General features: G+C 40.7%; 2 protein-coding genes across 3 annotated transcripts in view; both read left to right on the top strand.

Moving 5' to 3' along the window:
- The first annotated feature begins 168 nt into the window (after positions 1 to 168).
- Positions 169 to 8,992, top strand: LOC121582721 (UPF0729 protein C18orf32 homolog). Its single transcript, XM_041898772.2, has 3 exons — positions 169 to 269; positions 6,795 to 7,032; positions 8,591 to 8,992. The coding sequence occupies exons 2-3, from the start codon at positions 6,823 to 6,825 to the stop codon at positions 8,669 to 8,671; spliced, it is 291 nt and encodes a 96-aa protein (XP_041754706.2). The 5' UTR covers positions 169 to 269; positions 6,795 to 6,822; the 3' UTR covers positions 8,672 to 8,992.
- A 1,366-nt stretch (positions 8,993 to 10,358) lies between these two features.
- The window catches only part of LOC121582723 (dymeclin-like), a 162,336-nt gene continuing 158,578 nt past the window's right edge, over positions 10,359 to 14,116 (top strand). For both annotated transcript variants that reach the window (XM_041898774.2, XM_041898773.2), the window contains exon 1: positions 10,359 to 10,532. The gene's annotated coding sequence lies outside the window, so the exon portion shown is untranslated. The remainder of the gene's footprint in view (positions 10,533 to 14,116) is intronic.

The raw sequence follows: 14,116 nt of genomic DNA on the forward strand, positions 1-14,116 counted from the left end.
TGAAAACAAAATGTAGCTTTTTAATTCAAGGTTAGGGTTAGGCATAAGCTTAGGGGTGTGGTTAGGTTTAAAATAACATTTGAATAAGATACATTCTACAAATAGAAACTTGTGACGACCATTCATTGGCGAATCCGGAAATGACGTCCTTTCAGAAATGACGTAATTTCAGTCCGCGTCTGCGCAGCGCAACATCAAAACACTTCCGATAATAAGACGTACATTCGCTTTTACCCAAGAGTTGAAAATAATCATAATTTCTGATTTAGGTAAGCATCAAAAGCTTGTTGAATAACGGTAGTTGCTATTTAGAATGTTTCTAGAGATATCAAACAGATAGGCTAACGTTACTGTTAAAGTTGACTACACGTTAACGTTACATTAATGTACTTATTGCCAATTTCATGAACCATATTAGGAGGATAATACATTTTTTTAACACAGCTAATTTGCAGGATTTGGCTACAAAAATATCAGCTTTCATTGATGTGCAGCTAAACAGTCTGCCATACTACGGTTAGGCAGGGCAAAACGTTTTGGTGATTTCTGGTAGGCCTATATCATCAAAATCAATCAATCGCAGCAGGTTTTTGGACTCATTCAGCTGTTTTTACCCGATTAAGTACATTATATTCCTAAAATGTAAGTTACAAATTATGGTTTCGCTGCTTCCTGTTGACAATACTTTTTGATAAATAGCCCAATATCAAAGCACAGTTTTAACCTGTCCAAATCAATAAGCAATATGCAGAAACAGTTCGTGGTATTGAAAACCTAAACCTAAAATGTAGTATCTACACATACATGTGCAACAATAGTAAATTCAATACTTTTTTTTAACGAGCGCCTTGTAAAACTGCACACGCACCATAAACCCTGTTGTTTTGACAAGTGGCAATACAATCATACGGATTAGGGGAGAAATCAGGTTGTAAGTGCTGTTGAAACTACCACAACTAAAAAAACACATGGAAACTAGATTTTTGACATCACTGGTTAGAGAAGACGGTGAGCTACATTTTGGAGCATGCATTTGGATTTGGGGGTTGCCAAAACGGAAAGAGAAATGCAACACTTATTTGTCAATAACTCGATATGAGATCGAGTGAGATGAGGTTGCGCGTCCTGTTAAAACGAACACCGCAACAAAACAAAAAACACGGAATAAGGTGTACATCACTGGTTAGAGGACAAATTGCTAGCTACATTTTCATTCATGTGGGTCGCCAACTGGGTAAGTGTAACGCAACACATTTATTTTGTTAATCACTTCCATCGATGTCACGCTGAAGACAATAGAACAGGGGACAAACGTTTGGGGTGTAGTGCTGTTTAAACTAACACTATTCAAAGGCCACACTGAAACGTGGAATAACCTATACATGGTTGGTTAGATGAGAACTTGTAGAAGTAGGCTTATATCTATATTTTGGAATGTCTGGTGTTTATTTCGGTAGGCTGCCATCACGGAAAAGGTAACAAACCAACTGTTGGCTGCTATTTAAGTGATAGTTCGAATGTCTTATTCATGTATTGGTGTGTGGCCAGCGATTTACAGAGAGACCCCAGAATTGTCCGTGCCATTTCATTAACTACGCGTTCTGAGTTATGCGCATCCCAGAGTGTGACAAAATCAATGGCACAAAACCAAAGATATTTATCTGTTTTAAGCAATCAATCTTATGGCATCGTGATGACTATAAACTTTTATACTAACATCACGAATCTGAGGTAAAAATAATGTTTTCCACTAAAATTTATGGGGTGAAAATGCAAGCTTGTGTAAGGTAGTAACACAAACTGTCAGCATTAGGGAAATTAGCGCAATATACAATAATTTAGTATGGCAAAATAATTAAACATGTCAATTTTAAGATTATAGTTTGTGAGTGGGCAACACATACCATTGCAACAATGACATCTATTTCTCACTCATTTAACCATTTAGAGAGTAAAAAAATGCTTTAAAACCCATTTAGAGCAGGGATGGGCAACTTTGATGGGGGTGGGGGGTGCTCAAGTTCTGTGTACCCACATCCATACCACCCCCACCCCACATTACCAGCAAAACATTTTAGTGGCCCGCTTTTGACAGCTGAGAGAATTGTTTTGAAGTGAATTTCGTGCAATTTTGCTAATTTTTCCATGGGGTGTAGAGAATGTTGCAGTTTTAAAGCAAGTTTTCTGCAATTCCACATATTTGGCCATTGGGCGGAGAGGAAAATAAGCTGTTTTACAGCTAATTTCCTGCAATGGGGCAGAGAGAAGATGTAACTATTTTATAAAATGTCATGCCATTCTACACATTTTGCCATAGAGTGAAGAGAAATGTTTGCAGTTTTTAATAAATTATGATATCTGAGTGAGACTAACAAAATCAATAGGGGCCCCCTGGCGGGTAATTCGACCATGATAACAAGTTTAAAAAGCTGGCCACTAAACTAAGTTAGCAACCAAAACATTTTTATCTGACATGGGCTAATTGACTATCAGTGACTGACATAACGAGACAAATTGCTGATGCACAACCAAATTTCGAAATTGCACCTTGTGTATTCTAACTCACAACAGTAAGTTGAGACCCCAACTGAGTCTCCTTTTTGATTAAACTTTTTTTTTTTGGGGGGGGGAATTTATCCGAGGGCCTTCAAAAGGGGTCCGGGCCGCCAGTTGCCACTTCCCTGATTTTAGAGTTTAAAAATGCTCTCAAACACAATTTAACCAGGGCACTCTAGACTAGAGCCTCCGTGGTGTCTGTGCAGCAGCCTGAACGTTTGACGTCTCTACTATGGTGGTGGGCCGACGCTAGCTCTCGAGAACACTAGGCGGCATTCTGCGTTTTCCCTACAGTTTTCAGCGGTTAGCTTCGCCCACGACTGGCTCATGTGAACTACAATCCCAACACTTGCGATGCGGCTTTCAAAACATATGATCCTTGTCTTTCATCAGCGAGAAAGAATCCTTCAAATAAAAAAAATACACTTACTGTAGCAGTTTTGCACAGATCCATACTGCTATGGGTGCCTCCATCTGACAAAAGCACACTTCGAAAACACTTCCCGAGTTAGGCTTACACACACAGATAGCGAATTAGCACAGGTGGTCCTCTTCCGTCTGTTTTCCGTAAACAAGCGCTGTAACATGGAGATATGGCCGTGAGGGAACACTAACCCTATAAAGGTGTGTGAATGTAACATTTTTGCATCATTTTCCCCCCGCTAATATGAAAGATAAGGTACCGCAAGCGATGCGTGTTAATGTTCAGACCGAGAGTCGGGGCTCTTAACAAAACTCCCCAGTACAGAAGACTCCTTTGTCCAATGACTCTTATGTGTAATATAATAGAACAATAATGAATAAAGATGCTCAAACAAGCACGTGTATCTGTAGTGGGTGTTCTTCAACTCTAAAATGCACTAGAGGGTGTAAGACATCCACAAAGAAAAGACAACAGTGCATTTGTGCTCCCAATGTCTAAATAGTGAAGGCAGAGCTAGTTCAAACTGCAGTAGAATAGTTCTACTCACAGATGAGTGAATCAGCCCAATGCTTGGTGAATAGCATTTGGTTGATCTCAGGGAGTAGGACACAGGAGAGCTGAATAGGTCATGTGAGATGAGACAAGAATAAATAAAATAAATCATCACAGCAAAGGAATGTAGTTTGAGCTAGAAAATGAACATCCTGACAGTCTGAGGTAGGGTGCTCTGCAATCATCGTACTCCAACTATTGACAGGGATAATGTGGCATTTCTTATTTGTCAGTATGAATTGAATTAGCGGTTCCTACACTACTTGTCCTATAGATTTTTGTAGTCTTAAATTATTACTTGGAATAAACTGATAGCTAAAACGCTCCTTGTCCCAGAATGACATGCTAGATAGTGATAAAGCCATCTGCTCCTGCTAGCCACACTACTAAGGTTGCTGCATTCTAAGTTGGGAGTCATTTTACAGCTTGCATTGATGGTATCACATTTCTATAACTAAATATACTGAACAAAAATATAAAAGCAACATGCCACAATTTCAACGATTTTACTGAGTTACAGCTCATATAAGGAAATTGAAGTAAATTAATTATGCCCTAATCTATGGATTTCACATGACTGGGCTGGGGGGCAGCCATGGGTGGGCCTGGGAGGGCATAGGCCCACCCACATGGGTGCCAGGCCCAGCCAATCAGAATACGTTTTTCTCCACAAAAGGCCTTTATTACAGACAGAAATACACGTGTTCTGCGGTTGTGAGGCGGGTTGGACATACTGCCAAATTCTCTAAAATGACGCTGGAGGCAGCTTATGGTAGAGAAATGAACATTCAATTCTCTGGCAACAGCTCTGGTGGACATTCCTGCAGTCAGCATGCCAATTGCACGCTCCCGCAAAACTTGAGACATCTGTGGCATTGTGTTGTGTGACAAAACTGCACATTTTACAGTGGCCTTTTATTGTCCCCAGCACAAGGTGCATCTGTGTAATGATCATGCTGTTTAATCAGCTTCTTGATATGCCACACCTGTCAGGTGAATGGATTATCTTGGCAAAGGAGAAATGCTCACTAACAGTGATGCAAAACTATTTGTGCACAACATTTGAGAGAAATAAGCTTTTTGTGTGCATGGACAATTTCTGGGATCTTTTATTTCAGCTCATGAAACATGGGACTAACACTTTACATGTTGCGTTTATATTTTTGTTCAGTATAGTTTAGTATGTAAAAAACAACTCTTCCAGATGGCTTGCTATGGCCCATCGTCTATTTTTCAAGTCTTGTTTACTTGCCACATATCACATGTTCTCATATGCTCTCACCATATACACTACCAGTCAAACGTTTGGACACACCTACTCATTCAAGGGTTTTTCTTTATTTTTTTACTATTTTCTACATTGTATAATAATAGTGAAGACATCAAAACTATTAAATAACACATATGAAATCATGTAGTAACCAAAAAAGTGTTAAACAAATCATAATGTATTTTAGATTCTTCAAAGTAGTCACCCTTTGCCTTGATGGCAGCTTTGCACACTCTTGGCATTCTCTCAACCAGCTTTATGAGGAATGCTTTTCCAACATTCTTGAAGGAGTTCCCACATATGCTGAGCACTTGTTGGCTGCTTTACCTTCACTCTGCGGTCCAACTCATCCCAAACCACCTCAATTGGGTTGAGGTCGGGGGATTGTGGAGGCCAGGTCATCTGATGCAGCACTCCATCACTCTCCTTCTTGGTCAAATAGCCCTTACACAGCCTGGAGGTGTGTTGGGTCATTGTCCTGTTGAAAACAAATGATAGTCCCACTAACCCCAAACGAGATGGGAATGCTGTGGTAGCCATGCTGGTTAAGTGTGCCTTGAATTCTAAATAGATCACAGACACTGTCACCAGCAAAGCACCCCCACACCATAACACCTCCTCCATGCTTCATGGTGGGAACCACACATGCAGAGATCATCTGTTCACCTACTCTGCGTTTCACAAAGACACGGCGGTTTGAACCAAAAATCTCACATTTGGACTCATCAGACCAAAGGACAGATTTCCACCGGTCTATTGTCCATTGCTCTTGTTTCTTGGCCCAAGCAAGTCTCTTCTTACTATTGGTGTCCTTTTAGTAGTGGTTTCTTTGCAGCAATCCGACCACGAAGGCCTGATATACGCAGTCTCCTCTGAACAGTTGATGTTGAGATGTGTCTGTTACTTGAACTCTGTGAAGCATTTATTTGCTCTGCAATCTGAGGCTGGTAACTCGAATGAACTTATCCTCTGCAGCAGAGGTAACTCTGGGTGTTCCTTTCCTGTGGCGATCCTCATGAGAGCCAGTTTCATCATTGCGCTTGATGGTTTTTGCAACTGCACTTGAAGAAACTTTCAAAGTTCTTGAAATTTTACGGATTGACTGACCTTCATGTCTTAAAGTAATGATGGACTGTCATTTCTCTTTGCTTATTTGAGCTGTTCTTGCCATAATATGGACTTGGTCTTTTACCAAATAGGGATGTCTTCTGTATCTGATGAGCGTCGGCATCGGGCGCCTTAACCCGGCGTTCGGTTCATCCCGCAGCGCCAGTTCTGCTTACCAAAAGTGGCCCACTAGGCGGCTCGCATTCCACGCCCGGCTCCAAGCCAGTGAGCCAGGCTTCTTACCCATTTAAAGTTTGAGAATAGGTTGAGATCGTTTCGGCCCCAAGACCTCTAATCATTCGCTTTACCAGATAAAACTGCGAGACTTCGAGCGCCAGCTATCCTGAAGGAAACTTCGGAGGGAACCAGCTACTAGATAGTTCGATTAGTCTTTCGCCCCTATACCCAGGTCGGACGACCGATTTGCACGTCAGGACCGCTACGGACCTCCACCAGAGTTTCCTCTGGCTTCGCCCTGCCCAGGCATAGTTCACCATCTTTCGGGTCCTATCGCACGCGCCCACGCTCCACCTCCCCGACAGAGCGGGCGAGACGGGACGGTGGTGCGCCCGGCCCCGCAGGGCCGGAATCCCACCTCAGCCGGCGTGCGCCGGCCCTACCTTGTCACAACACAACTGATTGGCTCAAATGCATTAAGAAGGAAATAAATTCCACAAATGAACTAGGCACACCTGTTAATTGAAATGCATTTTGACTGGTACTGTATGTTATTGTGGCTAAAAAATGCAGTATTGCTTCCAGTGCAGGACAATGGGAGCACATTTTAGGCAACACTGTATTACTGTAGATAAGAGTAGCCATTTACCTAATGAAACAACATTTGAGAAATGATTGACCTTGTTTTCTCTGTCCCCTCTGTTGCAGGTTGTCCGTTTATAGTTGAGATACAGCCATGGTCTGCATTCCCTGCATCGTCATTCCTGTTCTCTTGTGGGTGTATAAGAGGTTCCTTGAACCCATCATCTACCCCTTCATTGGTCCAATTATAAGCCGATTTTGGCCAACAAAAAAAGCTGTCCAGGAGAGTGTTACAGGAACTGGTGATATGAAAGCCAGTGAAAAGAGCAATGGATGCCCAGTGATGAGCAATGAACCATGCAAGGTAATACATTACCCAAAACCTGTTATTGGATTATGGACTGGGAGAGTGTGCCACCACTAGTAGACTGCGCCTGTAGCAACCTCCGGTGACCAAGGCACAGACTGGCTATAAATGCTGAGGAAGGCAAGACATACATTGTATACTGAACAAAAATATAAAAGCCACATGTAAAGTGTTGGTGCCATGTTTCATGAGCTGAAATAAAAGATCCCAGAAATTTTCCAAGCGCACAAAAAGCTTAATTCTCTATTTTTGTGCACAAATTTGTTTACATCCCTGTTAGTGAGTATTTCTCCTTTGCCAAGATAATACATCCACCTGACAGGTGTGGTATATCAAGAAGCTGATTAAACAGCATGATCATTACAAAGGTGCACCTTGTGCTGGGGACAATAAAAGGCCACTCTATAAAATGTGCAGTTTTGTCACACAACACAATGCCACAGATGTTTCAGGTTGTGAAGGAGCGTGCATTTGGCATGCTGACTGCAGGAATGTCCACCAGAGCTGTTGCCAGAGAATTGAATGTTCATTTCTCTACCATAAGCCACCTCCAACGTCATTTTAGAGAATTTGGCAGTACGTCCAACCGGCCTCACAACTGCAGACCACGTGTATGCCATCGTGTGGGCGTGCGGTTTGCTGATGTCAACATTGTGAACAGAGTGCCCCATGGTGGGGTTATGGTATAGGCAGGTATAAGCTACGGACAACAAACAAAATTGCATTTTATCGATGACAATTTGAATGCACAGAGATAGTGACGAGATCTTGAGGCAATTCATCCTTCGCCATCACCTCATGTTTCCGCATGATAATGCACGGCCCCATGTTGCAAAGATCTGTACACAATTCCTGGAAGATGAAAATGTCCCAGTTCTTCCATGACCTGCATACTCACCAGACATGTCACCCATTGAGCATGTTTGGGATGCTCTGGATTTACATATACAACAGCGTGTTCCAGTTCCCGCCAATATCCAGCAACTTCGCTCAACCATTGAAGAGAAGTGGGACAACATTCTACAGGCCACAATCAACAGCCTGATCAACTTTATGCAAAGGAGATGTATGGCGCTGCATGAGGCAAATGGTGGCAGACCAGATACTGACTGGTTTTTCTGATCCACACCCCTATCTTTTTTTTAAAGGTATCTGTGACCAACCGATGCATATCTCTATTCCCAGTCATGTGAAATCCATAGATTAGGGCCTAATGAATTTATTTAAATAAACTGATTTCCTTATATGAATTGTAACTCAGTAACATCTTTGAAATTGTTGCATGTTGTGTTTATATTTTTGTTCAGTATACATGCATTGTCTCCCTAGGCAGACGGGTTGTCTCCCACAATGTTAACAATGTTCCAGCATAGGTCTGGGATTTCTGAGACTAATACATACGTCACAGATAGTAAACCTTTATTTTTACTGATTGGATAGACTCTGCATCATCCCATGCACTTACTTTAGAGTGAACATGTTAGAGTGAACATTGTAGACTGTTGCTTTATATCTGTTGTCATTTGTCAACTAATGAAGCCATCTCTCTTTTCAGACTGAAGTCAACGGTCTGGTTGCTAATGGAGCGGCTGCAAATGGATCAGCTACTACAGTCTCTGACAAGAAGACTGACTGACATTTCACTTTACACCTTAAGTTATATTTATCACTGTGAAAGTGTTTTAATACAATATGAAGTTGACTAATGTAGAATCTTTTAATGCTGGCCTGGATTTAACCTAGCAACACACACGGTACAATTTCCATAATGCTCACTATAATTGCTTTGAAAGATTGATTAAAGATGCTCTTTTTTAATTTCTGCGTTGTAATTTCAGGAAGTGTTCATAATATATCTGCAATGATAGTGTTTCACTGTGGTGTGATTGGCTGTGATATTCGCCTATTGATTTCTCCCACTGGAGCAGCAGCATCTGTTGTCAAAATGTGAAAGCTGTTCTGACTTTGTGGCTGTGGTTTCCTGGTTGATAAAATTCTACAATGTTAACTCAATTTCAATTTATGTGAGAAAACAAGCACTGAACAGTGTAGGGAATCATTGTACCATCTAAATCGCTGTGAATTATCTTTTCAATAACAAAAAAAATATCATTGTTACCGCTGTTTGAAGCTGGTGGACCATAACCAAAAGTAACTTTTGGTGCCTGTGGTCCAAAGCCACAAAGTCAGAAAATTTTGACAACAGATGCCACTCCGGTGGGAGAACTCAATAGGCGAATATATCACGGGAGGGTAAGTAATACTGTGAAACACTATCATTCCACTATTAGCGGCAGATATATTATGGACATTTCCTGAAATGACAATGCAAAAATCCTATGTGAAGCACCTTTAATAAATTGATGATATTTCTGCCTTTGGTTTATCATGCTTGATTCCCTGATGATTCCCTAGTTCTGTATAGTATTTAGTACATATTATATTTTATAATTTTGAAATAGATTTATCAATAATTAAAATTGACATTTTAAAACATTCCTTTTATTCCACTTTATGTGCAATGTAGAAATAAAGCTATATGGATTACTTTGATTGTTCTTTCTCTCCTTGTGGATCTCATTTAGCCTGGTCTCAAATCTGTTTGTGCTCTTGCCAACTCCATTGCTGTCATTTTTAAGAGAGCAGAAACATGCTAGATCTCATTGCAGCATAGAATGATTTGCCCATATGTTATTCAAAATCAGTTTCAGCTATATCTGATAAGTATTTTTCATGCATACATGAGCAGACAGGGATGTTTATATTATAACCATAATAGGATAAAAGTCGTTGATTCTTTACTTTTATAATAACCCCATCAGACCCACACTGAGGGCCAGATTCCCGGACACAGATTAAGCCTAGGCTTGGACTAAAGCACGCTCAATTAAAAACTTCAATTTAAATTGCTTTTTAGTTTAGCACTAGGCTTCATCTGTCTGGGAAATCAGCCCGCAGAGTTTTTGCAGCCTCATCTTTAAAGTTGATTTACCTCTTCTAGCTACTACTAGGGCCAACGAGGGAGAAATGTCTGTGACCCATGCTCTAGTTACAATGACAAAGAAGGTTAAAATATATGGAATATTATTCCTAGCCACAGAAATATTTAAATTATTAAAAAATATGGTTTGAAGAAGACACATGACATGCTAAGAAACTGCTCAATCAAGTTTAGGGCAGAACATTCGAGTGAACGTTTCAGATAGAAATACAATGTCTAGAGTCGACTTGGCTTTGATAAAGTGTATGTGTTGTGTCCGTACTATATATTTCTATCTTCAACGTTATGCACGTTCCGCCCAACTGTCAGACGACACGTTCACGCAAGTCTGTGGCTACGTGGAAATATGTTGGACGAGGACTAGCGTCAAAATCTGAGGTTTCTCAAAGTAGCAAACTGTTGTCTATCATTGACATCTACAGCATTATCTACTGTTCAGTAAGCAGAAGACTGCCAAGAACCTGGCCAGGTGCCACGAGAGCAGTGCATTTGACAGGTGAGCTGTCAGCTAATGCTAGTGGCTACCAACAGACATAGCTGGCTAGCTACTCAATTAATTAGCTAGTGTTATTTTAATCTCATGTCAGTTACACATCTGTTTCACCTGACAAGTTCCATAACCTTTAAGGAAGGCTGTCTGCCCGCTGCATTTAGGCCGTTTGTTTTGCGGTTAGCTAGTAAGCTAGCTGCAGTTAGGGTGTGTGCTAACTAGCGTTAGTTGGCTTGCTAGCTGACAAGTCCATGTCATGAACACTTTTTTTTGTATTGTAACTTGTACTTGTGTGGTCGGTATGTATGTATATTTGTTTTACTGAAAAGGTATAACTAACTGTCAGCCACAGATGTGCAAGGAGGGTGAAATGCAGGTTTGTGGCTGCTGTAGCTAGTGAGGTTGCTATGGCTAACCAAGCTACCTACTTGATTACATTGTGTCACACAGTTTGATGCCTAATGTTACTCCTTATCGTCCAAGGACCTTAATTTACATGTTCTGTTTAAAGGCGAATTGGCTCTGGAAGCCAAAACAGCCAAATACTCCATCTAAATGGGAATCGATTCTCAACTGCGGTACGGTTCTAGAAACATAAATCCCTCTACTTTTATATCACATCAATATCATTTCACAAATGCAAAATACACACTTACAGTACACTGTTTTAACCGGTTTTATTTTACTTGAATAACATTTTGATTTGAATTAGATTTTTCTAACACTTGCAGCCAACAGTATTTTTCAGTGACAACACGTTTGTGGCGACCATCTTCCGTTCACACACAGGCGTTAATAGGAGATGCAGATAGCTAATTAGCACAGGTAATTTGCCGAGAACACGCGCTGTCACATGGAGATATGGCCTTGTGGGAACACTAACCCTATAAAGGTGTGTATCAATGTAATTTTATTATAACATTTATTTATCTCTGATATGTTAACAAAACTGTACCACAAGTGATGCGGGTTAATGTTCTGACCGATCGTCAGGGCTCTTAAAAAAACTACCCCATACAGAAGAAGCCTTTAACCAATTACTCTTATGTGTAATGGAACTGAGTCATGATCAAGGGCTAGACCAGTTCTTGTCACTTGTTAGAGCCAAGTTGTATATTATAGTGGACTATTTATGTATCAGATTTGAATGTATGTTTTATCTAAACGTGTCCAATTTGAAGAGTGAGTTTTTAAACACTTGACACAGATGTGGCACTGTGGCTGATAATGCACATGGTCATTTCCATGAGCACAATATGTGGACCCATGAGCACATGTGAAGTTAATAGGAGCATGTCAAATTAAAGCTAAGTGTATATTTTTCAGAAATTAAGGCATATATACATTTTTCAACAATTGTCTATCCTAAATATTAGGAATAAGCAATGGCTTTGATTTCTGGTCAAACAGATGGAAAAGGGTCTTAGAAATCACCTCCCAACTAATAACACTTTATATTTAGTTTTGGAGAAATTATTTGCCTTGTGTAAGTTTAAAGGGATACTGCGAGATTTAGGTTGTTTTTCTACTTACTCAGTCAGACGAGCTCATGGGCCTTTTCTCAATTGGATTTACTTAACTCCTGCGTCCTGTCCTCTCTCGCCTCCTTTTGAAAAATACAGAAAGTTGACGAAAAATGCACTAGTATAAAATGACTCCCATCTCCACTCGCGCAGCATCATGCAAATGACGTTTACAGGGGTGGATCCCAAACTAAATGTGTAAAGTGATAAAATAAATGAGGTTGTGCAAGACATTTTATAAATAAAACGATAAGTAGCATATTGTTTTTAAACGTGTGCATGCTTTTCTCCTCCGACAAAACAAAAACTGATTTCGAAACTATTCTGCGATGGACTCAGATAGGAAACACATGACTATCCTCGATGAAAGGTGGCTATCGAGGAGGGGAGGACACTCTTCGGTTCGCATACTAACGAATTGATATCTCCTCGACCACTTATCGGTTTCCAGGTCACGGAGGAGAGAGGGTGGAGGACAGACTTTTGCTCAAATGAGAAAAGGCCATGGAACGTTGTATCTGTCACAATAACTATGTTTCCATTAACTTGTCCAGTGAGTTTTGTATTTTTTTGGGGTCGACATTTAGAACGTTTGCTTAGAAAACAGATGCAATTTCCTGCTAGGGTGCGTTTCCATTTAACTATCTTGTGTCGATTGAAAACGGCTTGACGTAATGATGTCACACCTACAAAAATAAAACATTTGCTCAAACCTACAGTGTTGAATAAAAATGTAGTGGTTTTTCCATTACCCATTTAGGCAAATTGCACATAATGTGCCAACATATCGCCACGGTCCGTTCCATGGTGAAACTTGCACTCCTGTAATTATTGGATGGTGAAACTTGCCAGCCAACCAGAAAAGCAAAGCGAAGCATTTCAGGCCTGCTTGAAAGTCAGGTCAATCCTTGTCCTGCAAAGAAACAACTTTTATAGTTGAAAAATATATATTTTGCAAGCAGTCGGCATTTAGAATTAAATGTGGAGTGGAGGTTTATAATTACACGTGCCCCACGTACCTTCAAAATAATTAGGTAATCATCATTTATTCGAAAACACAGTTTCCATTTGTCGCAATAATTTATGAAATATAAATCCACCACTGTCAAACAGATAAAAATGTCGATCTTTAGAAAATGTATCCTACAGTGCATTCGGAAAGTATTCAGACCCCTTCCCTTTTTCCACATTATGTTACGTTACAGCCTTATTCTAAAATTGATTAAATTAATACAAATCCTCATCAATCTACACACAATACCCCATAATGACAAAGCGAAAACAGGTTTTTAGACATTTTAGCAAATATTTACATAAATATTCAGACCATTTGCTATGATACTCCAAATTGAGCTCAGGGGCATCCTTTTTCCATTGATCATCTTTGAGATGTTTCTACAACTTGATTGGAGTCCACCTGTGGTAAATTCAATTGATTGGACATGATTTGGAAAGGCACACACCTGTCTATATAAGGTCCCACAGTTGACAGTACATGTCAGAGCAAAAACCAAGCCATGAGGTCCAAGGAATTGTCCGTAAAGCTCTGAGACAGGATTGTGTCGAGGCACAGAGCTAGGGAAGGGTACCAAAACATTTCTGCAGCATTGAACGTCCCCAAGAACACAGTGGCCTCCATCATTCTTAAATGGAAGAAGTTTGGAACCACCAAGACTCTTCCTTGAGCTGGCCACCTGGCCAAACTGAGCAATCGGGGGAGAAGGGCCTTGGTCAGGGAGGTGACCAAGAACCCGATGGTCACTCTTGACAGAGCTCCAGAGTTCATCTGTGGAGATGGGAGAACCTTCCAGAAGGACAACCATCTCTGCAGCTCTCCACCAATCAGGCCTTTATGGTAGAGTGGCCAGACGGAAGCCACTCCTCAGTAAAAGGCACATGACAGCCCACTTGGAGTTTGCCAAAAGGAACCTAAAGGACTCTGACCATGAGAATCAAGATTCTCTGGTCTGATGAAACCAAGATTGAACTCTTTGGCCTGAATGCCAAGCATCCCGTCTGGAGGAAACCTGGCACCATCCCTACGGTGAAGCATGGTGGTGGCATCAT

Source organism: Coregonus clupeaformis, chromosome 15, assembly GCF_020615455.1.
Source record: "Coregonus clupeaformis isolate EN_2021a chromosome 15, ASM2061545v1, whole genome shotgun sequence".
Lineage (NCBI taxonomy): Eukaryota > Metazoa > Chordata > Actinopteri > Salmoniformes > Salmonidae > Coregonus > Coregonus clupeaformis.